This window comes from Hydractinia symbiolongicarpus, chromosome 12 (genome assembly GCF_029227915.1).
Source record: "Hydractinia symbiolongicarpus strain clone_291-10 chromosome 12, HSymV2.1, whole genome shotgun sequence".
In the NCBI taxonomy this organism is placed as follows: domain Eukaryota; kingdom Metazoa; phylum Cnidaria; class Hydrozoa; order Anthoathecata; family Hydractiniidae; genus Hydractinia; species Hydractinia symbiolongicarpus.
In genome coordinates, this window is record NC_079886.1 from 7828193 (window position 1) to 7851966 (window position 23774).

The following is a 23774-nucleotide window of genomic DNA, read 5'->3' on the forward strand; positions in this document are numbered from 1 at the left end:
TTTGGAATCCAATAAAGCGCTTGAACAAGCACGATTTGTACTAGTTGAAAGCAATTGGTGGACCAAAGGTATTATGATGTCTCTTAATAAAACGTGTATTTATGTTACCGTTTTAATTAGGTGCAGATAAAACGTGTAAGAAAAAAATGGATGTAGGGGGATATAATTTTTTAGGTAAGAATATAAAGCAGTCATGATATTTTGCATTGAATTCATCAACATTTTTGTGTCATAAAAGAAGATAATTCAGAAAAATTATATTCTGTTGATGATTATTTCTATAACTTTATTATGCACAGTCCACACAGGCAAACATCTGAGGATTGTCGTGAAATTTAAAAAACATACTGGAATTTATGTTAAACTTTCTTCATCCAGTTCTTTTTCTTTGCATCATTAATGAAAGCTTTGCTTTATTGATCAAAAAAGGGATCTTATTGAGGATATAGCAACAAACTAACATTGCCTAATAAATCATAAGGAACAGTCTTTTAAATTTGTGAACCAAGTATCCCTTGGAAACAACGAAATTATCTTGTAGAGTAATTAAAAAGTATTTTTTATCTTTTTTGTGGCAACCATGAGTATATCATTAATGTTGTTGATGATGCAACCCATTTTTACAAGTTGTAGTATACAATATAAGCTGATGAGCGTCTTCATTTGTTGTTTTAGAGAAGATATAAAAACAAAACATGTTGCAGTTAGTGTGTATCGATGCTAGCAAGCATAGTAGGAAAGCTTTTGATTGTAAGTATGGTTTTAAGATTGCATGTTGCATCAATGTTTCATGTTTTTATTGTAATTACGATTTTGTAGGTTGTGTTTTGTTAATAGTGGTTGGATGCTATGATTTCTTTGTTTGTTTTGTTGTTGTTAAAGGTTTCTCACGCCTCCTCATAACTCCTTAAATCTTCTTAATTCAAAGGGTCTCCTCAATTCTCCTCAAATGTCCTCAATTTTTTTTTTAAATTTCGCAAATCTCCTCAAAAAAATTTGAACATTTGGTTATTTTTTATATATGCTTTTTTTATATTATTTATTTTGAATCACCACAACTTGTGGTTGCTATGGCTTGCAAACATTACTTTTATTGTTGTGTTTGTATTTAAAGCAAAGTTTCTTAGTTGTCTTTTGTAAGAAAAATTGAGATGCCAGTCTATGTGTTCCTTCACTTTTAAAAGTGCAAGTTTTTCTCCTTAAATCTCCTCAATTTTGTTAACAAAAGCTCCTCAAAAATTACAAAAATCTATTTAAAAGTTTAGTTTTGAAGGAATTTACTTTTGAAAATAGAGTAGAACCCTGTTTGCTTTTTCGCTAATGTGGCGAAATCGTTTTTGAAAGTTACTTTTGTAAAATCAACTCTCTGCTTTAACTTTTTTTATATCTTTCTTGTCCACTGATCATTCAAAGAAAAAAAAGTCGATAACATTTAAATGACAATCTATGGATGTCACCTTTCTTTTTTACCAAAGACAAAAATGTCACAGGAATGTGTGTGACTTTTATAAAATTTTCGTGTGTACGCAAAAGTAGTGACCTTTTACCTTTATATCTGTTTATCTGTTTATATAACATTTATATGTTTGTTTTTTTTTATCTATCCGCTCAAACATTTTAGGGTATTGCGATCACATTCACAGAAAGGGCGTTAAAGTTGGCTTAGTGCATGCGCACGAAGTTCCAGCAATGCCAGTGGTTGGAATTTATGGTGAGTTTCTGTGATGAAATAGGAGAATACGCTGATGATTATTTGCGAAATAGAATAGTCATTATTGATAGCATTTGTTGCCCTAAAAAGTTGCCGCACAACTAAAGTCGTTACAGTCGTGCTAGCTAATTCACAGCAATATGTAACAGAAGATCTGATCAACTATTGATTTTTATTGATTTCTATTGATCTTTCTTCTTCTTTTTTATTTTGTTTGTTTTTTTTTTCCTTTTTAAATGCTCAGTTAGAATATATTAAGATATTAGTGTACATTTGCGTTAATGATGTTTAAAAGTTTGTTTACAACCGTACAAGAAACTAATTTAGGAATATCATTTTTTCAAAGAAATCTTTATTTCTATAGATAATGGTTTCTTTCTTGACGACAGCTATGAAAGTTCCCTTCAAGAAAGTGCTAAAGAAAGTAAAAAATTAATTGAAGACTACGAAAAACTGTGTAAGGAGAGAGGGGTGAGTTGTTGTTGTTTTATATATGTATTATCATTGGTTCCTTTGTATTCCAATCATTTTTGTGGTATCTCATTTCGCATGCAACTCTTGACAGCTTCTGGGATGAACACTTCTGTGATCAGTGCAACCTCTTAAGCAAGCTCTTTAAGATCTGTTTGTCTTCTTGAGTTGACTTACCCTAAGGAAATTAATTTTCGCTAATTTTCAAGTTTTTCCGAAAATTATTAGGAAACTGGCTGCTATTCGCGAAATTCTATTCTCGCAATGTTTTGTTGTTTTTTTTTCTCTTTTCTGAAATACAAATTTTAAACTCTGTTTCTCTTCTGATTTTAATATAGACTAGCTGTTTCCCGTAGAAGAATCCACTGTATTCTCATTTAATTTGTGTAGCAGATATACGTCCATCAAAAACAAACAATACAGCAGTGCGCATCTTACATCTGCATTATTATATAAATGACCAAACAAATTGAAGGTGTCCAACAACTGCAGTATATATGTGACATTTAAAATCTAAATCTACCAAAATTACTGCTCGGACCATCTGACAAATGCGAAAATTATTCGGAAAGAAGTTTTCAAAAGCATTTCGAAATGCATCTCGCCCATAAAACTTAAATCACTCAAAACGTCACATACAAAAAAAAACTGATCAATGTCAAACACAAATCTCTCTCATTGTATATGGTATAATCAGTTAGTTTATTGCAAACCCTGCCAAAGGTTGACACAAAATGTGAAGAATAAACAATAAATTGTGCCTAAGTAGAAATTTTTATATAAGGTGTTAAAAAGGGATTGCAAGGATAAATTATAATGCAATAAAACGTTTTTTGATATAATGCATACGGTCCTTTCTCACTAAACTTTAGACACTAAACTTTAATGTCAACAAAAAGAAACGGTGTTTGAACCTAAAATTAATAAAAGTCCTATTAAGAACTTGCATGCTGTTTTAACATCAATAAAGTAAACAAAATTTCAAATCTCACATAGTATTCTGTCACAAATTTTCATAAAATATATATATATAAAAGTCATAATGAGTCAGGTTAAACAACAGCAATCAATCTATATATAAGTTCATTTCATGTCTATTTTTGCACCAAATTTGCAACACAAAATGCAAATTCTAAATAATACTAAAATCTCTTATTTTGGTCCTTCGCATACCGACGGTCTCCCACAAAAGTTTAATCAAAAATGTAAAAAATGAGAGGTAACGACAAAATCAAAGTTTGAAAAATTTAATTATTTTTATATACATATCTACTGCATATGCCCTCAAAAACAATATTTTAATCGAAAATGCCAAAGAAAAACAGTTTGCAACAAAAATCAGTTATTTTGATGATACTGCATACACTCTTTCCCCACAAAAGCTTCACAAACTGTGAAAAAAAGAATGGTTGTAGGGAGTGCTTCTGATTCAAAAAAATCAGTTTTTTTTTTTTTTGATATTTTGCATCTTGTCCTTACCCATTAAATCTTACACAAAATTTCAAAAAACTACAATTTGGAACACATCAAATTTAAATCGAGAACGATCAGTCATTTCTGTATATTGCACAGAGTCCTCCCCGGTAAGAGTTTGTACAAAATATAGAAAAACAAAGCTTGCAAGGTGTAAAATCGAATTTTTCTGTGTATATATGGTCCTTCCTTGCAAAATTAACATCAAATGTCAAAAAGATTCAGATATAACATCTATTAACACAACAAAAATCAGTTCTATCATGCCATTGCCTTGCACAAAATGTCCCCCTTAAAGTTTCACAGACACAGCCTGTAAATTAAAAACAACTAAGATCAGGTATTTTGGTCTAGTTCATACCTTTCTGTTCCAAATAATTTATATAAAATGTAAAAATTGAGTGGTAAAACAGAAATTCGCAAAATTCCATTTTTTATATGCATATATCTACAACAACAAGTTAATTCAAAATGTCAAAAAGAAGAAAAAAGTAGCTTACAAAGAGTATAAAATTGAAATCACCAAAATAGCTCTTTTGGTGTATTAAATATAAGCCATACGCACAAAAGTTTACACTAAATGTAAGAAAATGGTTGTGTTTAGTAATTCTAAATTAAAAAAGTCACTTCTTTTAGCATGCTGATTTATGTCTTTGCCCACAAACTCTTACATGAAAATGTAAAAACCACATTTGAAACAAATTAAATTTACATTTTAAAAATAAGTAATTTCTGAACTTTATTTTCAGAATATTTGCAGGAAAAGAACTTCGCAAACTAAAAAAAGAACCAGAAAAGTTTTCAGGGTTAATAACGTTTGATGGGTTTTGTGGGAGTTTTTATATATAATGTGGGAATATATATAATGTCAGAGTTGAATTTCTTATTTTAATATAAAAACATGAAAGGCTTGCAAGGTGTAAAGTCAAATTCTACAAAAATTAGTTCTTTCGGTATATTGCATGATCCTTGTGCCACAAAAGTTAACACAAAATTTCAAAAGAAAAGCAAAACAGTTTGTATATTATATATATACCATGTATGTAAATGGAAAGTCACCCCAGCCTCCCTGTACATTTTTTACCTTAAATGTAAAAAACATGTATGTCCTTCCCCCGCCTTCCCCCAAAAATAAATAAATAAATAATTAAAAAAACATGTAAATATATACTGCAACAAAATCAAAAAATGTGAAAAAGCAACGTAAATTTTCCACATAATGTCAAAAACCTCTATCGATTAAGAATTTAAAAAAACACAGCTAACAAACATGTCTCGCATCAATAATATCATCAAAACTGAGAAAAAAACATAAACAAACCTTACAGAAACCTTGCTATGATTAATTTATAAAACCATGCTCTTCTTCAAATGTTTTTTAAAGATTTATTATATTATAATATATTATATATTTATTATATATATATATATATATATAATATATATATATATATATATATATATATATATATATATATATATATATATATATATATATATATATATATATATATATATATATATATATATATATATATATATATATATATATATATATATATATATATATATATATATATATATATATATATATATCATAATGGTATATATATATATATATATATATATATATATATATATATATATATATATATATATATATATCATAATGGTATATATATATATATATATATATATATATATATATATATATATATATCATAATGGTATATATATATATATATATATCATAATGGTATATATATATATATATATCGTTATTAGCTGCGGGTTATATATTACACGTTATGTGCGTTATTTATATGAAGTACGACCCTAACCTTTTTAGTTAAATTTTAGCGTACAGCCACGTCATAAGAAAGTGACTCGTGATTTTCGTGTCGTGGACTCACAGTTTTACTCACGCAAGGGAATTAATATATAAGTTTGTGAATTTCTACTATTTATTTTGTTTCTTCTACAAAACAGCCCAAGAAAACGGTATGAATTGAGAGATTAAATGCTGTCGAAAAATTTATTTTGTAAATTTAATTTTCACGAAGGAAGATTTGGTCACTTCACGAAAAAATATTTCTTTTTTTATAAATATCTCGCGAAAATTAACTTCCTGAACGTACCAGCCTTCATAGGTATTGGCCTACTGGAATTTGTAATTCAAAGTAAAAGAATGGTTTGGTTGTATTCGTGCCTTAAAAAACTAAGAAAAAATCTTAAAATCTTTTTATGCATATCAAAAAACCTCAGGATCTCGATTTTATGTTTCAGATCGAAACAATGGTGTTTTTACGCAATAGCCAAGGCTCACCAGGCGAAACGATTTGCAATGTTGTCAGACAGAGTAAGGCATCGATGGTTGTGATTGGTCAACGTGGTTTGGGCGTGATCCGTCGAACTTTGATGGGGAGTGTGAGTGATTACGTTCTTCACCATTCAAATGTTCCAACTCTGGTGATTCCCTCAAAAAAGAAGTAGACATTAAGATGTGTCTGGTTAAATTTTCATTTGGATTTTGCCTTAAATTTTGTCTCTGAGCTGGAAAATACAACCTCATGTTTTTCTATAAAAATCATTTTACTAGCCAAATAGTAATAGAATTTGTTGTGTTTTTTTAACAGTAGACACAAATATTAACACCCTTTTGCCGTTGTTGTGTTCCACAACCTTTCATTCTTGTAAATACAAAAATAGGATGTTCAACTCTCGTATATGTTGGCTCAATTTCTTTTTAGTTTTATTTCTGACTACATTCTAGTTTTTCTCTTTAAACCTTTGATGTGTACAGATATTATTTATGTGAAATTTAAAGAACGTGTAGGAGGGTAAAGTTGTTTTTATTCCTTCAGTTAATAATTTAGAAATAAATATATTATTATTGTCTTGTTTGTTATTTTTTAATACATTATTTGCAACTAGATTTTTTAATATTTCTAAAAATAAAAACTAACAATAAAATAAGATTTAGAAGAGAGAAGAGAGATTAATTTAAAAACCTACGAAACTAAAACTACATTCTTTCAAAAAAACCAACAGTGTTTTGGGGTCAAATGCTGATGTCAAAGACCATTTTTAATGTCTGGATTTAATATAAATAATTTTTCAAAATCTGAAAATCTTAGCAGCCTACCTTTCAATACAAAGTAATCGTGTTTATAGATTCAAATTATTTCGTGTTTACATTTATATTTATTTGTTATTCTTTGTATATATACATATAATGACAGGATTTGTTAAATGTTTACAGAGTAATCTTTAGAAACTATATGGAATATCAAATATTAATTAATATTATAGACACACTTCTGGAAGTGAGAAGTTTAGTTTGTTTAGTTAGTTCTAATGACCACGACAACTAAATAGTGGTCACATTTACACTAATTTTATGCTTAAAAGAGCTTTTTCGCTGAATTTAGAGAGAATGTGCAACACTAGCACCATTTTACACAGCGGACAAACGAGTCCAAAGCCTAATCTCCACTGGACGATATTCGCGACGATTTTTGTGACGAAAAGTAGAAACCAATTGAACTTTTCGTCAGGACGAAAACCGCGACCAATCAAATTCGAGTATTTATGACGATCGTCGTAAAAATCGTCCCGTGGAGACTCGCCCTTACAGTGTTGTGTATCACATATAACTTGTATGACTTATATAGTTATATACTTTTTTATGCAGTTTAAGTATCTATAGAAGAATTTTATTGTCATCTATTTTCAGGGTAAACATGGGTTCAGTTCATTTTGTTTGTTTTTGTCTTAAGCTGTCGTTCTATATTTGTTTACATTTAACAAGTGAGTGTGTGTTTCTGCTTTGTTTACATACAGTGGTGTGTGTCTTTGTGGGTAAAACTAAATATTAACACTTTTTTGAGATTATTTTGAATAATATATTCAAGTTGCTTCCACTGGATTTTTGGCAGATTCTATCTGTTATATTAACAAAAAAGGAAATTAGATTCACTTGGATTAATTTACTTTAACTTAAGCTGCTCTATACTTTATCTCCTTTTGAAACTGGCACTGTATTTGCTTGATCTGTATTCTTAGATAAGATAGGGATAAAATAGAGACCAGAATAAAGATGGCAGACGAAGCAGCACCAATAGTCAATGAGGGAAAAGGGTTACCATTAATTTGTATCGATTCAAGTGAACACAGCATTCGCGCGTTAGAATGTGAGTATGATTTGATAGCTACTTTTTCTTTATCATCTTTACGCTGAGAATTTGATTTCAAACACAGAGAAAAGGGTGTTGTTCGGCAGGTTTTTACGTTTCCGCATGGTAGAATTTACAATGCCCATGCGCATCACATCAATTATATTCGTTTGTAAAAACGTATCATTAGCAATTCGTTCCTTTTTAATAGGAATACACCTTTGTTGCACCAGTTTAAGTTGAATTTTTATATAGCAACTGTTGTTGCACGGTTAATTCGGTGGTTGATCTTTACGCTTTCAAGTATTACTTTAATTGTGTTTTTATATGCAATTCACGTTTAACGCAGCACCGTTTTTGATTGTTTTTAGGGTACTTTTTATATCTTCACAAGGAAGGAGACACAGTTGGTTTAGCACATGTACATGTTTTACCTGATATGCCAGGATATGGATTATTTGGTATGTCAAGTTTGGTATAACTCTATATTAATGGCCGTATTCTGTTCAAAATGGCGCCGCCACAGCTTCATTTCAGATCCCCTGCAGAGTAAATAATTTGCTGACGGGTAAACCAGTAGATTTTTTTTCTGATTTACGACTGGTCTCTGTATTTAAAAATTTGTCTATTGTCGGCCATAAGAAAGTCGCGCTAGGTGCACGAAATAGCAGTCCCCAAAAGAACCGTACGGAGGAGATTTTTATTTTGTTTTTTCACGTTCCTTGTTTAGTTTAGTAGTCTAGGACCAACCAGAAAGTAAAGCTTTGAATTCCGTTTTAAACGTTTTAACGCTCCGGCATAACAGATTTCAGTCATTGTAAAAGTAATAATGTTGGGGTTTGGAGTTTTCTTTTTACCATTTTTTCTTTCTTTGTTTTTATGGCATTAATAAATTTTTATGCTTATGCGTATCACTGTTAAGATGAATATTCATCCAATTTTAAGATCTTGCCTAGGAGTGTACATCCAGAAAAAAAAATATATCTCAGATGTTTTTGTGTTAAAATGTATTTACATAGCTGTGCGATCTTGGGTACCTTTGTTTAATGTTTCATTGTGGTTAGGTCATATGCAATTATTTTCTTGCTCCAGATTTACCTTTGCAACTTTAATGGAAACTACTTCCAAATATTAAAAAAAATCTCGGTTACCGTTTTAGCTGGACGGGGTAAAGACAGTTGTCCTATGTTTCTATTTGAACTGAAGCTGTGAGAATATTATATACGCCTGAAAGAACCACGCTGCACGGACTCTATACGAATGTGCGTTTGGTTTACCTGTTCTAAGCCCTTACCACTTAGAATTAAATTTTGAACTTTTATCCGAACTGCTGAAAAAAATGCTAGCCGACTGTTTTTGTTATGACAGGGTAACAACCGGTTGTAATCTGTGTTTTTTTTGGTGAAAAAAACATTACCACCCGAAAAGCTGTATCACTATGAGCGCTTTACTAAGTTTACGACATACTGTATAACTTTACAAAGGCTCTTTATCTGGATGTGCGAAACGGTTTACCTGCACTGAACGCTGAACGTCAGGATTGCGTATCGCTGTAAGCACCCTCTACCTCTACTAAAAGCCCCCCAACTCGGTAGCTGACTGTCAACCAGTCACTTGCGAATGTCGCTTTTGAATTTTTTTTCCTCGCCCTAGGTCATCGGGTATATGAAGAGGCTCATGCAACCAAATATTTCAAAGATGGTGAACCTGTTGCAACCATGTTCAATCAACATCAAATACAGGAAAGTGTGCGTGAGAGTAAAGCTATCGCTGACAGAGCAAAAGAAAGATGCCAAGAGAAAGGGGTAGGTGCATGGATTCGACTTAGTTTGCATTTATCCCTGCACTACAACTTTTAAGCCACTCCCAGCCACCATTCACTGTAGCATTCTCTTTTTACCCTGAAAAGTAAAAGAGATATAGTTCAATTGCTAACCGACCAAAATACTTGTTTTGACGTAACGTCACAACGTTGATAAATTAGATTTAGACGTCAATGCGTTAAATTAAATTAGTGAGGCTATTGTATTTAAATTTCCATTTAAAATGTATTCATAAATGTACCCTAGATAGCTAAGAATTATTGTACACGTTTTTTATATATATAAACAACCGAGTTGCTGATTGCTGATGCTAAGTTTTGGGCCGAAACCTAAGTAACAGTTGAGCCGCTTGACAGGTTGAAAATTTGATGGGTTAATCAACGTGTCTTAGTTATCCTTCTTAGCAACTCCGGGATAGGAAAATAATTTAGCCCTCGGAAACTGAGACAGGATTGAAAAACAAAGTTGCCTATAAAAAACCCCGGATAATAATCAAACAAACGTGTAAAAAGTAGGACTATGTTAATCTTCAGAAACCACTTCTTACTGTGTTATATACTTTTTAGGTCAATGCCAAAGTGCTCGTGGAAACTTCTCAAGATTCTATTGGCCATACGATCTGCAAAATAGCGCAAGAAAACAACGCCTCTATGATTGTGATTGGTCAACGTGGTTTGGGTACGATACGTCGTACCTTCTTAGGTAGTGTTAGCGATTACGTTCTCCACCATGCACAAATACCGGTGCTTGTTGTGCCGCCATTACCAGAGGAGAAATAGAATGATTTTTGAAACTTTCTTAAAATTACATTTTAGACTCTATTTACATTATGCCTTATACTTCATTTACAATTTGTGCGAGATCTTTTTGTGGTAATATAGTTATATTTAAGAGAGCTGTAGGGTTTGTTATTTTGGTGGGATTCTTTCTTTTCTATATGCAGGTTTAAAATTGTTGTGACCCGAGACCACTTTTCACCATACAACTATGTTTGTTTGCTTTATAAAAAATTCTTATAGATATGACTTTAACGTTTTCCTAATGCGTTCAAAAATCTTTCATAGTTTGTTTTAACACAAAGAGATGTTAGGAAGGAAGGAAAGGAACCAAAAGGAACCAAAAACGCATTGTTTAGGGTCTAATTTTTTTCTTTTCAATCTCGTAGTTTAATTTTTATATTCTTTTTTGTGATTACACTTTGTATACTTCATGTAAATAATTTCAGAGTATTTATAGCGATCAGCAACTTTCACGTAATGGCTTATTTATACGTGCCGTATCCTCATTGGTAAAACTATTAGAGGGGTGTGATGGCAAGTGACAATTTCGCTTTATATTCACCAATGTTTTCTTATTGGGAACGCTGTACGTAGGGTACAAGTGACAATTTCGCTCTATTTCCACCAATGCTTTACGGTAAAACTACGTAGGGTTCAATTAAAAAAATCATTCATTTTTTATTTTAGCACGTTTCTTTTTAACGTACATTTTGGTCAATAAGGCGGCTAAATGACCGAAGTGGAATTCTTTGACGTTATTCCTCACGGGACTGTAGTTAGTTTCGCAATGTTTGCAATTTAAACAACAAATTTATTAAATTTATCCAGAGTTCGAAGGCTGATTTTTGCATAATGTTTATTGTTATTGTTGTTGTATGTTTGTCGTTGTTGTTGTTGTCGTCGTCGTCGTCGTTGTCGTCGTCGTCGTTGTCGTTGTTGTTGTTGTTGTTGTTGTTGCTGTTGTTGTAAATTTGTTGTTGTTGTTGTTATAAAATTGTTAAAGTTAAGTGTCTTTGTGCTTGGATTTATTTATAAATAGCCTCGTTGTTTTAATCCATGGAATAGTATCTATTTTTTGTTAAGAAAGGTAATTACTCCATTTGTATCGTTCAATGAATTGTAAAGGCGTTTTAAATAGAGTTCGGGCAATCTTGTGGACCCAATTTGGTAGCATTTAACTTCGTAGAAGCAGAAATTTAGTTCAAAATATGATATCCTAAGAAATAATTTGGCGGAATTAACAAAAGTTGCATTCTGTCGACGAATTTTGCCTGTTTTCTGCCAAATTTTGTTTTTCTGCCGTCCTCTAAATTATTTTTTTTCTTTTGATTTTCATCAGGATTCTTTTAAATTATAGCATTGGCGATGGATTCTTTCTTATCTAACTTTCTGGTTGTTAAAATCTAATGTTTACATGATATAAAAAGAATGGACAACCTTAACATTTTTTCAAAGAAAAAGTTTTTTTAAATTTAATTTGTCAGATTTTTCGCCATCTGCCAAATTAAATTTCGCCAAGTTCTTTTTTTCCCGCAAAAATTTCTTTCTTCTGCTAAAGGTATGTGACTAACACACATCCATTTCTTCACATCTCATTCTTGGCAAAGTCTAGTTAAGTACTCGATACTGCGACGTCTTCTCTCATATCAAAAAGAAAAAAATCTCTGGGAACAAGGGTGCTTGCAGTTGTGCTAATTATGCGTTACCCAATTCATGCCGTCGTTGTTTAATTTGAACTTTTAACCAACGCATGTATGACTTTGAATCTCTACACTAACCTCTTCTGCCCTTGTTGTTACCAATTTTTTTCTGGGGGAAGGGGGGCAAATGTAAACTTTGTAGAGGCTCCTTGGTAACACTTCACCAACATGCAATACAAGATTTTTAGCGTCTTCTTGAGGGAACGTATCACAGTTCGATTTAAGTCTCGTTTCCAGGACGCAATCTGATTTTGCGTTTTTTCTCTGTACACAGTATAAAGTGTGATGTCAAGACAGCATCTACGTACGGTAACACCGAGAGCTGTCGATTTTAATCTCCTACGGAAACAAGTAACAAGCATCGTGGACTTGGAGTTAATTTTTCAACATATATGATTAGGTATTACCCAACCTACCCAGGGCATCTTGTACTTTTTCTGACATTTCGCCGTCCCGGTTATAAAAAAGAGACACCAAGCACTTAAAACAAGGTTGTAGTTTGTCGTCACTTCGGCGCAGATGGTAATCCGTACGTTTATTTATTTCTGGAAATAGATTCCACACATTCTATTTATTTATTTTTTGAATATATTTCAAATATATACATATTAGTCATTATTAAACTATAAATGGCTAGAACATCATGTATTTCAACAAATGAGATATGGCCTTTATAACTAATTTGCCACTTCGTTGCTTTTGCTGTAAATGAATCACGACAAATATCCCAACTTAAAGTTCCGGAGTTGACATTGAGTTGTAATTCCTTTGTCTGATGAGTTTGTTACCTCACTTACTCCGTGTCAGAACCATGATGTATTTCAATAACAGGTGGAGTGCGTGTGACAAATGTATATGTTTCACTGTCACTAGCCTCACGCCGAAGTTTTGCATGTTTACAAATTTCAGCAGATTTTGACTGTAGCATATCATTTGGAGCGTCTAAGTATTTTGTATTGTACACCATAGCAGATGCGCTCCGTGGACGTTTCCGAACGATGATTTCAAAACCATTGTCGATTTCATCTTCCACTTCGTTACACATGGATGAGTTAGAATTACATAACACTAAAATATTAATTTGTTTGTAAAGTTTGTAAATTTCCTTACAGACGAAAAAACGAGAAAGTATTTTTGTGATGAAGAAATGCTTATTGACCAGGTTAAAAGTAAGAATTTATTGTTGTCTTTTTTATAATATTTATATTTTTTTTAACCTACGTGTACTAATCTCATGTATTGTGATTATAACTTCAACTAATTTTTAACAGAACGAAAATAATCTTCTACTAAGCGCGAGGACTCGTAAACAGAAAGAAAAACTCAAATTTTAAAGTTAACCGAACTCCACACTATTGTGTGTTACTCCGATCTCTGAACATAGTTTTATGGCTAATTAAGTTTGCATTAAAACAAAAAAAAAACACAATAAATTAATGACAGTGTATATTGTTCCGTTTTATTTTGTTCTGAAGTTCAAGAAAAATTTGATCCGCTTAAGATTAATTTGATTTCAAATCTACTTTTAGACACATGCCATATATGCGTTAAAAATTTTTAATTTTCAAAAAAGACGTTATTTGACATAAAAAAAAGTGATTCGCGACTTTTTGATTTTTAAAGTCAAAAAATTCTGAGAATTACCAAAGTGCGTATAAATATAAAAAGTATTTTTATTTTAATGTATACAAAAGAAAAATACCTGATTGTATTGTATAGTTAGGTAAACTAATGGAATTCATTCCATTTGATACGTGAGATGCGTATGAAGGAGGCTTCGATGTTAAAATAGAAAGTTTTTTCAAGGCCTGTTTCGATTGATCATTGTTTGTTAAAACAAAACTGCTTTTTTGGTTGCATTTTTCTTTCTCTGCTGCCTAAACACAAAATTACAAAATTATTATCGGCATGACTATCATTTCCTAGACCCTATTACCGTTCTAAGCGTTGTTTTTCTACTCTCGAGTTTATCTATACATACAGTTCGGACATAAACTTTCACTACTGTTTTTAACTTGGTAATATTATAATGTTGCAAGCATAGAATGCTGTTGGTGACACGCTAAAATATGTCTGTCTTATGGTATTTACAAGTGGATATATGTAATCATCACCTCGTCTAATGCTTTGTCAAACTGCTGCGGTCGTGTGTTGATGTTGTTATTTAGAAACTCGTTTGAGTCAAGTGTGAGCTTGCTGTTCGCACGATCCATACACCAATTCTGGGTCTACAATTGAACTAACATTATCAGTCATTATCAGAGAAATTCAAACAGATTTTTTCATTCTTAAGTGGATATCTTATTGTCAGAACTTTCCGTGGGAAAAATACATTTTACATTTTCGAGATTGAACAAGTTTTAACAAGATTTTGCGGGAATTTATTTTACGCATGATTAAAATTTATTTATTTCAGATTTGGAATATATTATTTTTAGTATAATTACCCATTAAGATTTATTTAAGAGTTTTTTATCAACTATAGTCAGCAAGGGCTTCTGGAAAATAAATCTAGCATCTAAAAATATCGCGAAATTTATTCTTCGTGGTTAAAACTTTTTACATTTTTGCCGAATAAAATTTTTGTTTTTAAAGATTGCAAATCCGCGAAATCTTTACTCAAAAATTTCTAAAAAAAGAACAGTTTTATTCGTGTATTTTAGAAGAAATAAATGGCACCTTCGCTTGTACTGCCAGAGTGAAGAAGAAAACCAACAACATCTAAAAATAAATTTCATAAATTGCTTAACATTTTAAGTTAGTAATAGTTTAAGATTTTTAATCAAACAAGTAATTTTGTAACAGTGAAGTCCGTGTTTCGTCCAATTCGTTAGTGAAGATGAAAAACCACTTCACAAGTTTAAATATAGAAACAGTTCATATGCTTATGAAACGACCTTCCAAACCCTCAGAGAGAACCAATAGTCTCCAAGAAGCCTATATTTAGCAACTTTGTTATGATCGTTAGACTCAGCAAAGAGAAATGTTAAAGTATGACATTCTCAATAGATACTTACTGTGAAGCAATTTAAAATTGAGAAGAACAAAACGGTTGCAAATTTATCTGGATTTTCAAGAGGATGTTGTTGCAGCAAGATTACAGCCAACAAAAATATCATCATTGAAATCAGCATCCTAAAAAAAAATTTTTTTTTTCAATCCACTAAATTAAATACTCGCAAAGAAAACTTTTGAGAAAGCGTTAAAAAGAGGATAAAAGCAACAACTAGATTAGAAATATAGTATACACAATGGGCTACCTTGGTTGGTCTTATGGAGTAGAAGATTTTTTGAAAAAAACTGTCACCTCTGCCCTCTGGTCTAATTATATAGATTTTAACTTCTTCTCCCTCTAATGTGCCTATGCACAAAGTGAAAAGGTAATATGATAAAAAAAAAAAACAGGAGTAGAAAGAAATAGAGAAAAACGTTGGTAGTAAAATAAATAATGGGTTTATGTCTTTATATTCAGGTCGGGTTATATTGGAAGGTTTACGTCTTTTTTGGAACACAAGATAATTAAGAACGGTGTTTCATATTTTTGTTAGACTCAATTGGTTACTTACAGGCAGTAATGTGTTAATGTTGAACAGCGCTTGCCATTATTCCAAACATAGTAGATACTCAGAACAAAGAAAATCTAAAAAAAAACCCATAATGATGGGGTGGATGACTTATCGTCTTTACACTTTATTTTTGGCCTGTGGCAGAAAGTCAAAGAAGTATATAAATTTTTAGTATGTACTAATAAAAGTAAAAATCAAAGAATAAGATGATGAAAAATTATTGGAAATATATACGTATATAGTTGTTAACTTGATTCAACTATTTTTTTTCTTTATGTAAATTATAAAATCAGAGAAAGCTCCAGCAACAACTGATTAATAATTCAGCAATCGTACCGTTGTCAGCATTAATACGCAAGCCAATGTAACATATCCCTGGATATCGTTTGAAAGTGGCCAGCAACTAAAACAAAAGAAAATTGTTGTTAATTCCCTGTGACAACATTGACGATTACTTTGACTTAATAAAACTTAATATAACTTAATAAAAATAACAATGATTGGTCAAGTCAATTCCAGATAGTTTTGCATGATAAGTTTTTCGAAACGCTTTAGCCAATTAAATTGTGTCCCTCACTGAACGTTAATCTCATCGTATAGGAAAAGTGAACAATAGAAGTTTACAATTGAAGAAATCTGATTAAAATAATATGAAAGGAAAGTGGGCAGTAAGAAGAGGTAACATAGAGCGTATTCGTATGTGAGCCATCCATACAATGTATTTTCAAATTTGTTATTTGTGTATGTTGTATCACATCTCTCTCCTGAGATCAGATTATGTCTTAAACAAATAAAAAACATACATGAGACAATTATTCAACCATTCAACTTACTTTTGATTGTGCGTATTTCGTGTATATCCAATAGTAAGTGAAAATGCAATGCAATATGCTATAACAAAAAGGAATAGTGCTAATAAGCTATTAAATATTTTTGTGATTAAAACTTTTTATTATTATTATTTACACACGTGTAGCACTAAAAATATAAGACCACGAGAACTAATAATCAGTTCCTGGAGCTTTCTCTGATTTTGTAATTTACATAAAGAAAGAAGATAGTTGAATTAAGTTAACAATTAAGTAAAAATTCCACAAGCGTATCTTGACAGAGTTTTATCTGCTGACTAAATTTCAGCTTGCGTTATTTGCTCTTAATTGCAGTTTGTTCTGTTCATAAATTCATTATGCCATTTTTACCATTTGATTATTTCAATGTATTAACCATTTTAGCTACAAACCTTATTAATTTAATGCTATGAACAATAATGGCAACGTGACAACTTGTAAATTCAGTTTGAATTGGTCACCATACTATACCTGCTTGTTATAGTTATGCCTATCAACACTAAAACCCACTAGCAGGACCTTTTAAATACTTATTAAGAACTTAGGAATAATAAATTACCCGACATTGCACTCCACCATGCTTTATTTTTAGTAATCTCTCTCCATCCACAATAATACAACATTTCAGTAGAGCATAGCAAAATGACCATTTGAATCACAAAGATCAGAAAGCCAGAGAGAACATTGCACTGTGTCTAAGTAATAAAAAAGAGGAATGTAATAATGAAATGGTACCTCTATTCTCTATCATCACTATGAAAATTGAATAGGCTCCAAGGTTTTGGTTAGAAGATGCAGGTTGGGAATGATCAGACATTTGGTTGCAAATACTTTGAATAGCACTACTTGTAAAAAATTTTTTTTATTGAATTTATTTAAGTTTAATGGTTTTATTTACCTGCGTATCCACTCGATAAATTCCAGCAAAAATAAGGCTTTCCATAATAATTAACATTAATATTCTCAAAAAGTGAATGGAACTAACGAAGACAAAGTCCAATCTGGAAACGAAACAGTTATGTTAAGGTTCATAAATAAGCAATGTCAACTGTCAACACATACAGTCATTTTGTTGTGCTGTGGTGATGACACAAAATTTGTAAAGTCAGAATTAAATATCAAGTGCTTCGCAGTTCACAGTTATAAATTGTTGCTAGGATAGCATTTTTTGTTTCAATTTTTTTGTAAATACATCTTTATACATTCATATGTATATAACTTACCTATTTCGACAAACCATACACTTATCCAATGTTTTCTCCATTCGTATAGGTTCTGTTAAAAATGAATTTCGTCGAATACATTCAGTATCTACCGTACCATTTTCTCTATTGTATAGCATCCAGTACGCTTTATCATCTGATAGTCTTCGGTAACACCATCTGCAACCTGGTTCTTTTGAATGACATGGGGAGTCGTCTGTGTAGCCAATTAAACGGCGTAAACCTTCTTTTAGTCTTGTCACTAATACCAAACTGAAAGAACAACAATTAAATTTACTGCTGTGTCTAAATTTCACTTTAAAATTAAGCTTCTGTGAAAATCTTATTGCAAAAAAGAATCTTTTCCAATTTTAATTTGGTTTCTCTAGCATTCTACTCTACATCCGTTACCTTCCACATAATCAGTGTTCTTTGCTTACTTTTAATCAACGAGATTCTAGAAACTCTGGAAATCAAATTAAGTTAAAAGAAAATTAAAAAGCAAAAGTTTGAAAATTACATCTTTTGATTGGAAATGGGAATTTACTTATAAAGCAAATATGAGGAAATGTGTATCATTGTCTTTCTTTAACCCTATTTAGGCAGGAGAGGGGAGGATACTTTGAAATCTTGGTGTAACGTCATGTGTTTTTTTTATGGTTACTCATCAGTTAACAGGTACTCCCCGACTTTTCAAAGCCCCCAAAATGCCGGCCTGAGTAGGATTAAGCGTCTCGTAATTTTTGGATGCTTAATATAGATTATATCCACGCGTTCTTTCAAAAGCATGGTAAAATTAAGAAAGAGTAAAATTTAACATGCATACCTGTGTCGTGCAAAGGTAAACAGCAATATTGCGAGGAAACAAATGGATACTATGCAACTCACTTTCAATGGAGTTGGTAGTTCCTATAAAAAATAAAAATTAAAACCGTATAGACAAAGAGGGGTAAGATTCCATAAAGGTATGGTTGACATATTTCTAGTTGACTACTATTCCATAATATTTTTTGCTTTTTTATTAAGAAATCAAGCTATTTTGTTTAGAGAAGAAATTCTGGCGTTGATTAATTTAGCGATTGCCTAAAATAGCATTTTTAGCGATTTTTAGCATTTTTGACGATTGATAAAAACCATTAAATTTAAGTTTTTAATTTATTTCGATGTATTAAGCGATATAAAGACGAAGCAACGTTACACAAAGTTTTAATTGATCAAAATATGTTTTTTGTACACATTCATAACTACCATGTTTTGAAAATTGAACATAAAAATTGGCAATTTTTTTAAAAAATTTGTATTTCATTTAGTCGAGTAGTTCAAAATTATTTAACGCTGATTTAAATTGGCGTATTAGGTATATTTCCCCCGCGCTAAAATTCCTTCTCTTTTTAGTATAATGAGGTATAATATGATGAAACGTAATAAATGTGATCCGCATAGACGAACGTTAACATTGCTAAGTTTTCAGCTTTTGAGGGAGGTGTATTTTTAGTACCTGGATTATAACTTTATCAAGTTCTTCCTTTGTGAAAAATAGTTCGGCTAGATTATCTGCTTTGACACCTTCAAACAGTATATAAATATCATACGAGTCTGGATTGTATTTATATATTTTGTTTTCTGATGAATACTTCATTTTGATTGTATATGGATCACCTTTAAAGCGTGCGTATGTATCTGAAAAAAAAAACATGTTGCTCATAATAATTTGAGCAACCCAGGAATCTTTATATTCTCTTGACTAAAAGTGTTGTTATTTTATTCATAGAGTTTGTATTTTATAAGACAAAGATATTAACTAGTAAGGTCCGCTTATTTATAGTACTAACTGTCAGAAAATGAGCTGATTTAAGATTATCATTGTTACCATAAAAGCTGGCTTTCAGCCTCCTTAAATGCATTATTAGGTCTAGTCATACCTAAAAAAGTCGTCTTTCCCAATTATTTTAAATCCTACGTTACTTTACCTACACTTTGATTCGATAATGTATAAACTAAAAAGGCAAAATTTTGAAAATATTTCTTGCCTACCATGTATTTGAAGCGACTTTCTCACAGTGTGTACTGCATCATATGACACATCATTTTCAAAAGGTAAAGGCCAGTTCATTTTACCAAATTGATGTGTAATTTTTCCTTTCAAATTTCTTATGTAGATCATTACATTCTTCTTCCCTTCTTTTGTCAGATAGTCTTTTACTTTGATAACATAGGTATGTTTTTCTTTTTGCTTTAAGCGAATCAGTGTCGGCCTGTTTGTTGGTATATAAGAAGGATCTAAATGCAATGAAAAAAATTTGACTGTTTTGTAAGAAATTTGCCTTAAAAAAGTTTTTAATCAAGAGTAAAACATTATTAGTCTATGTTCAAACGAGCACCCTGCCTTAACAACATCAGAGTCTTAACGTACCATTGCATAGCCTCTCAGTAATATCATCTCGATTTAGGTTTAACTGACGACTTTGCAGAGACATGGTATGGTTATTATCCATTCTATAAAAATGTTTATCGTGATTTGCAAATAGAGAATAAACGTGGATGTTCTCATCTTCAGCATTATTTATCTGTCCCAAAGTTTCATCAGAAAATACTTTCTCTTTGTCTGATATTATGGCGATAATGTACTTCATTTCGTGATGATTTTTCCTTCGTCGACTTTCCTTCAAAGTTTCTACAGTAGCATTGATCATTGTGGATAGTTTCATCGGTAATGAGTTTGGCATTGTACGAAGAAACTGATACAATTTTGATGGCTTTGAAAACGCTCTGCTGATTCTAAAAATACAACTTTTTAGGTCAGTAAATAAATCGTCCTCATTCTAGTACTCTTTTCATTAAAATTTTTAATTTAAGCTGATTTCGAGATTATCGGATTGGTGAAGTATCACCAGATTTTTAAATCCGAAAAAACTGATAAAGAAATGTTTATAGTTCGCAAAAAAACGAAAGATGCAACTTTGGATTATTTTTTTCGTAAAAGAGAAGAGAAGTTATAGGATTTTTTGTTTACATAAGAACCTAGCCAAGTTTAATAAATTCTTGCTTGAATGTTTTCTTAGAAATAAAAATTATATTGTTTTTATAAAGTTTTATTATAAAGAATCAGCATGCGATCGGTTTCATGTCTGTATCTAGCTACATATTCAAATTTAGCGTTTGATTTTTTTAAAAAAGAATAATGACTTACGAGCATGAATCATCAATGGAAAATGCCACTTTAATATTTGATTGACGGGAATAATCCGCAAAAATGTTCGAAACAAAAGTTTCAACCTTGTGTTTGCGATGGTTTTGCGGAAAATCTGGATGAAACATTAACACAACAAGAAGATCCTTTGTATGCTCTAAGAATATAACATTAAGAAGTTAGCAAACTCCCATTAAATATCGATTTTTCATAAAACACGTCACTAAGTGTCTGAACTGTGGAGTTTCATTACTGTTGCTAAAGCGAAATGAAATAAAATCTCAGTACTGTCTACCTAAGCAAAGTTTTTTCTTCGGATATCCACCCGTGTTGCAAAAAGCATCATCTTCATTCATTATTCCACTGCGACATAATGGTTCATAAAGGCAATGGTAAGACCCTCGTCTTTTTTCATCCCTTTTGATATCGCCGGGACAATTTAGAACCTAAAACAACGCAGGGCATAGAAATTAAACTTTCGTTATGATTGCTTTGAACTAACAGCAACAAAGACAGAGTTTGAGATTATTGCAGATACCATATTGGTCCGAATCAGTTAGGGTACAAGACCTAGTGAAAAACGTCGGTGCAAAAACAACAGCAATTTGATTTATGTTTTCTTACCTTTCTAACTCTTTGCCATATGTTCAACAGAGCTGGTAGTTGTTTGGTATCATTTTTTAAATGATATAATATTTTCACCATATTCTCCAGACTTCCATCAGCTAGTCTTTTATATAATTTTCCCAATGGTTTCCCTCTAACATAAGAATAACTTTCACCCCAAATATATGCAGCAGTTCGGAATGCGGATGTTGGAAAAAGTAATACTTCTGGGGCCCCTATAAGTAGAGAGCATATGCTTGATACAGAAAATATAACTGTGTTCTTACGTTATCAGTGATTGGTGGATAAAAAATGGGAAAAAGTGAATAATTCTTCAAGTTTTCGTTTTTTTTATTATTAACATGGTCTCCTTCAGAGAATGCAACATCAAACTTCATTACAACTAACAAAAAGCTTTATTTTTTATCGTTTCGTGCAAAAAAAATGCATTATGTGACTACTGATCACATTTATCCTTAAAAATAAATCTTTATAATTATTGAACACCATTTTCCAACAGTGTAAAAGCCTATTTATACGTACCAACTGCGTTTATTAATGTTAAATTATGCTTTCCTTCTTTTTGTAAAAGCTTGTTTAACTTCGGACTTATCCATTGGTAGAACTTCCTTCCTTTCACATGTATTGCGCCACGCCCAATAAACTTGATTTCATCATTTTCACCATGCGTTGAAACATTTTTAGCAATATCTACTGGTAAATGTTCCTCCATATTGGTCAGAAAATTTGTGTCAAGAAATACCTAAATGTTTGATTTAAAAGAGAAAAAATGATTGGATGATTACAAGGTAAAAAATTGAATTTAGTATATTTCGTATCGTGTGAGGCTGTTTTTTCATTAATGTTTTCTGAAGAGAAAAAAGTGAACAAAACAAAACAAACAAGCGTGCATTTGAAAAAGTAACAATTATTGATATGTATTTTCCTTTGTGCCAGAAGATGTCAAAGTACACAAATTTAAAACTGATGTTTATAAGTCTTTCCTTTCCCTGGTGTGACTATTCCTCATTGTTACAGCTTCTGTTGTTCTGGCTTTCTTTGCAGCCACATAAATCTCATTCAAATCTCTTCTTACTAAATATAGACTTGAAAAACTTACAATGGAGAGGAATGCAGCCAATTCTTCTTTTGTATCAATGTTAGCTATTGCAATGTCCATAATTAAAAATCTGTACATGACAATGTTTCTTTTAAAAAGTGACGTTATGGACAGAAACTTGTCTTTAGTGAGCCACGTGTGAACTTCTGTACGGTTATATTTTCTTGAGTGGAAATATTTTTCGTTTACATTCTCCATAATGCAGCAATATAAGCCCATGTTACTGTGCTGTTTACAGCCGTTCATTGTCACGGCATGTCTAAAACAAAATTGGGACGGGTCTTTGAAGCAAAATCCAAAGGAGAAGGTATGGCCCTCGTTGTAGTCACGTGGCGTCCTGTAGTTTAGTCCGCAGTGCCATTTGTGAAGGTAAGATTGGTATTTTTTACCAGCATCCACAGCTACGAATTAAAAAACAAATTATTTAAAAATTACTATTGTTATCTTTTATCACCTTGTGTTACGGGAGGATTTCAATAGCATACTCCTTTATCTTAAATGGCTGGTTCGTTCTAAAAACTTCTATATTTTCTGATTCATTTAAAAGATTTTTAGGCCTCTTTACTTTGAGAGCGTATAGCAATACATTAGAGTTCTTTTGTTTTTACTACTTTACTACTTCGACATTCACTTCTCTACTTTTTTTCGCAATGTTACTAAGGCCTGATAATTTGCAAACAATAAATTTCACGTGAAAGAAAAAATTGACGACATTTTCTCTCTCACTTTGTACCGTTTTTCGAGAGATTCTGAAACGGAGTGCTAAAGTTAAAATACACATCCATATAATATAAAGTCCTTTGGAAATTAAAATAAAAAAATTGGTGCATATCAAAATCACTTTTCGCCAGATTGATAAAAATAATCCCTGCAAAAATAATTTCTTTTACCAGGGTATCGTAAAAAAGATTAATACTTTTATGCATAATAGACTTATTTTTTTTATTTATTTATTATGTAACTAGCTATATCTATTTATGTTTTATAGGAAATAAATAATATGCATTAAGAAATGTCATAAAAATCACTTTCTCTATGTTTGCCCTACAATCAAGCTGGTACATCTTCTTGTTACAAAAATTATGTTTTGAATTGCACAGTGGCATTCAA

General features: G+C 31.4%; 4 protein-coding genes across 5 annotated transcripts in view; 3 read left to right on the forward strand and 1 right to left on the reverse strand.

Moving 5' to 3' along the window:
• Positions 1-49: 49 nt before the first annotated feature.
• Positions 50-7412, forward strand: LOC130621546 (universal stress protein YxiE-like). The gene is made up of 5 exons (XM_057436849.1): positions 50-174; positions 676-750; positions 1622-1711; positions 2076-2182; positions 5942-7412. Exons 2-5 carry the CDS (start codon positions 696-698, stop codon positions 6146-6148), a joined length of 459 nt encoding a protein of 152 aa, XP_057292832.1. The 5' UTR covers positions 50-174; positions 676-695; the 3' UTR covers positions 6149-7412.
• Positions 7413-7651: 239 nt separating this feature from the next.
• LOC130621530 (universal stress protein YxiE-like) lies at positions 7652-10905 on the forward strand. Its single transcript, XM_057436834.1, has 4 exons — positions 7652-7848; positions 8202-8291; positions 9484-9635; positions 10220-10905. The coding sequence occupies exons 1-4, from the start codon at positions 7755-7757 to the stop codon at positions 10430-10432; spliced, it is 549 nt and encodes a 182-aa protein (XP_057292817.1). The 5' UTR covers positions 7652-7754; the 3' UTR covers positions 10433-10905.
• Positions 10906-12341: 1436 nt separating this feature from the next.
• The window catches only part of LOC130621522 (uncharacterized), a 91989-nt gene continuing 80556 nt past the window's right edge, over positions 12342-23774 (reverse strand). Inside the window, exons 2-21 of one of the 2 annotated variants that reach the window (XM_057436827.1) lie at positions 22665-23065; positions 22088-22307; positions 21563-21780; positions 21234-21384; positions 20939-21095; positions 20162-20526; positions 19783-20028; positions 19247-19428; positions 18575-18657; positions 17770-18021; positions 17445-17547; positions 17106-17241; positions 16532-16589; positions 16035-16101; positions 15699-15772; positions 15150-15267; positions 14812-14853; positions 14247-14360; positions 13835-14009; positions 12342-13200 (exon numbers count right to left, since the gene is read on the reverse strand). In XM_057436827.1, coding sequence (XP_057292810.1) covers positions 12926-13200; positions 13835-14009; positions 14247-14360; positions 14812-14853; positions 15150-15267; positions 15699-15772; positions 16035-16101; positions 16532-16589; positions 17106-17241; positions 17445-17547; positions 17770-18021; positions 18575-18657; positions 19247-19428; positions 19783-20028; positions 20162-20526; positions 20939-21095; positions 21234-21384; positions 21563-21780; positions 22088-22307; positions 22665-22910 — 3282 coding nt within the window. In that variant the 5' untranslated portion in view covers positions 22911-23065 and the 3' untranslated portion in view covers positions 12342-12925. The remainder of the gene's footprint in view (positions 13201-13834; positions 14010-14246; positions 14361-14811; positions 14854-15149; positions 15268-15698; positions 15773-16034; positions 16102-16531; positions 16590-17105; positions 17242-17444; positions 17548-17769; positions 18022-18574; positions 18658-19246; positions 19429-19782; positions 20029-20161; positions 20527-20938; positions 21096-21233; positions 21385-21562; positions 21781-22087; positions 22308-22664; positions 23066-23774) is intronic. The other variant, XM_057436826.1, reaches the window with a different exon arrangement.
• Positions 13164-23774, forward strand: part of LOC130621549 (uncharacterized) — a 36747-nt gene continuing 26136 nt past the window's right edge. The window contains exon 1 of the mRNA XM_057436852.1: positions 13164-13301. Coding sequence (XP_057292835.1) covers positions 13280-13301 — 22 coding nt within the window. The 5' untranslated portion in view covers positions 13164-13279. The remainder of the gene's footprint in view (positions 13302-23774) is intronic.

Excerpts from the sequence above, each read along its gene's own strand:
- LOC130621546 (XM_057436849.1), top strand. The coding sequence starts at position 696 with ATGTTGCAGTTAGTGTGTATCGATGCTAGCAAGCATAGTAGGAAAGCT. Across the intron at positions 751-1,621 it reads TAGTAGGAAAGCTTTTGATT|GGTATTGCGATCACATTCAC; the intron begins GTAAGTATGGTT and ends CAAACATTTTAG. Across the intron at positions 1,712-2,075 it reads GCCAGTGGTTGGAATTTATG|ATAATGGTTTCTTTCTTGAC; the intron begins GTGAGTTTCTGT and ends TTATTTCTATAG.
- LOC130621530 (XM_057436834.1), top strand. The coding sequence starts at position 7,755 with ATGGCAGACGAAGCAGCACCAATAGTCAATGAGGGAAAAGGGTTACCA. Across the intron at positions 7,849-8,201 it reads CAGCATTCGCGCGTTAGAAT|GGTACTTTTTATATCTTCAC; the intron begins GTGAGTATGATT and ends GATTGTTTTTAG. Across the intron at positions 8,292-9,483 it reads GCCAGGATATGGATTATTTG|GTCATCGGGTATATGAAGAG; the intron begins GTATGTCAAGTT and ends TCCTCGCCCTAG.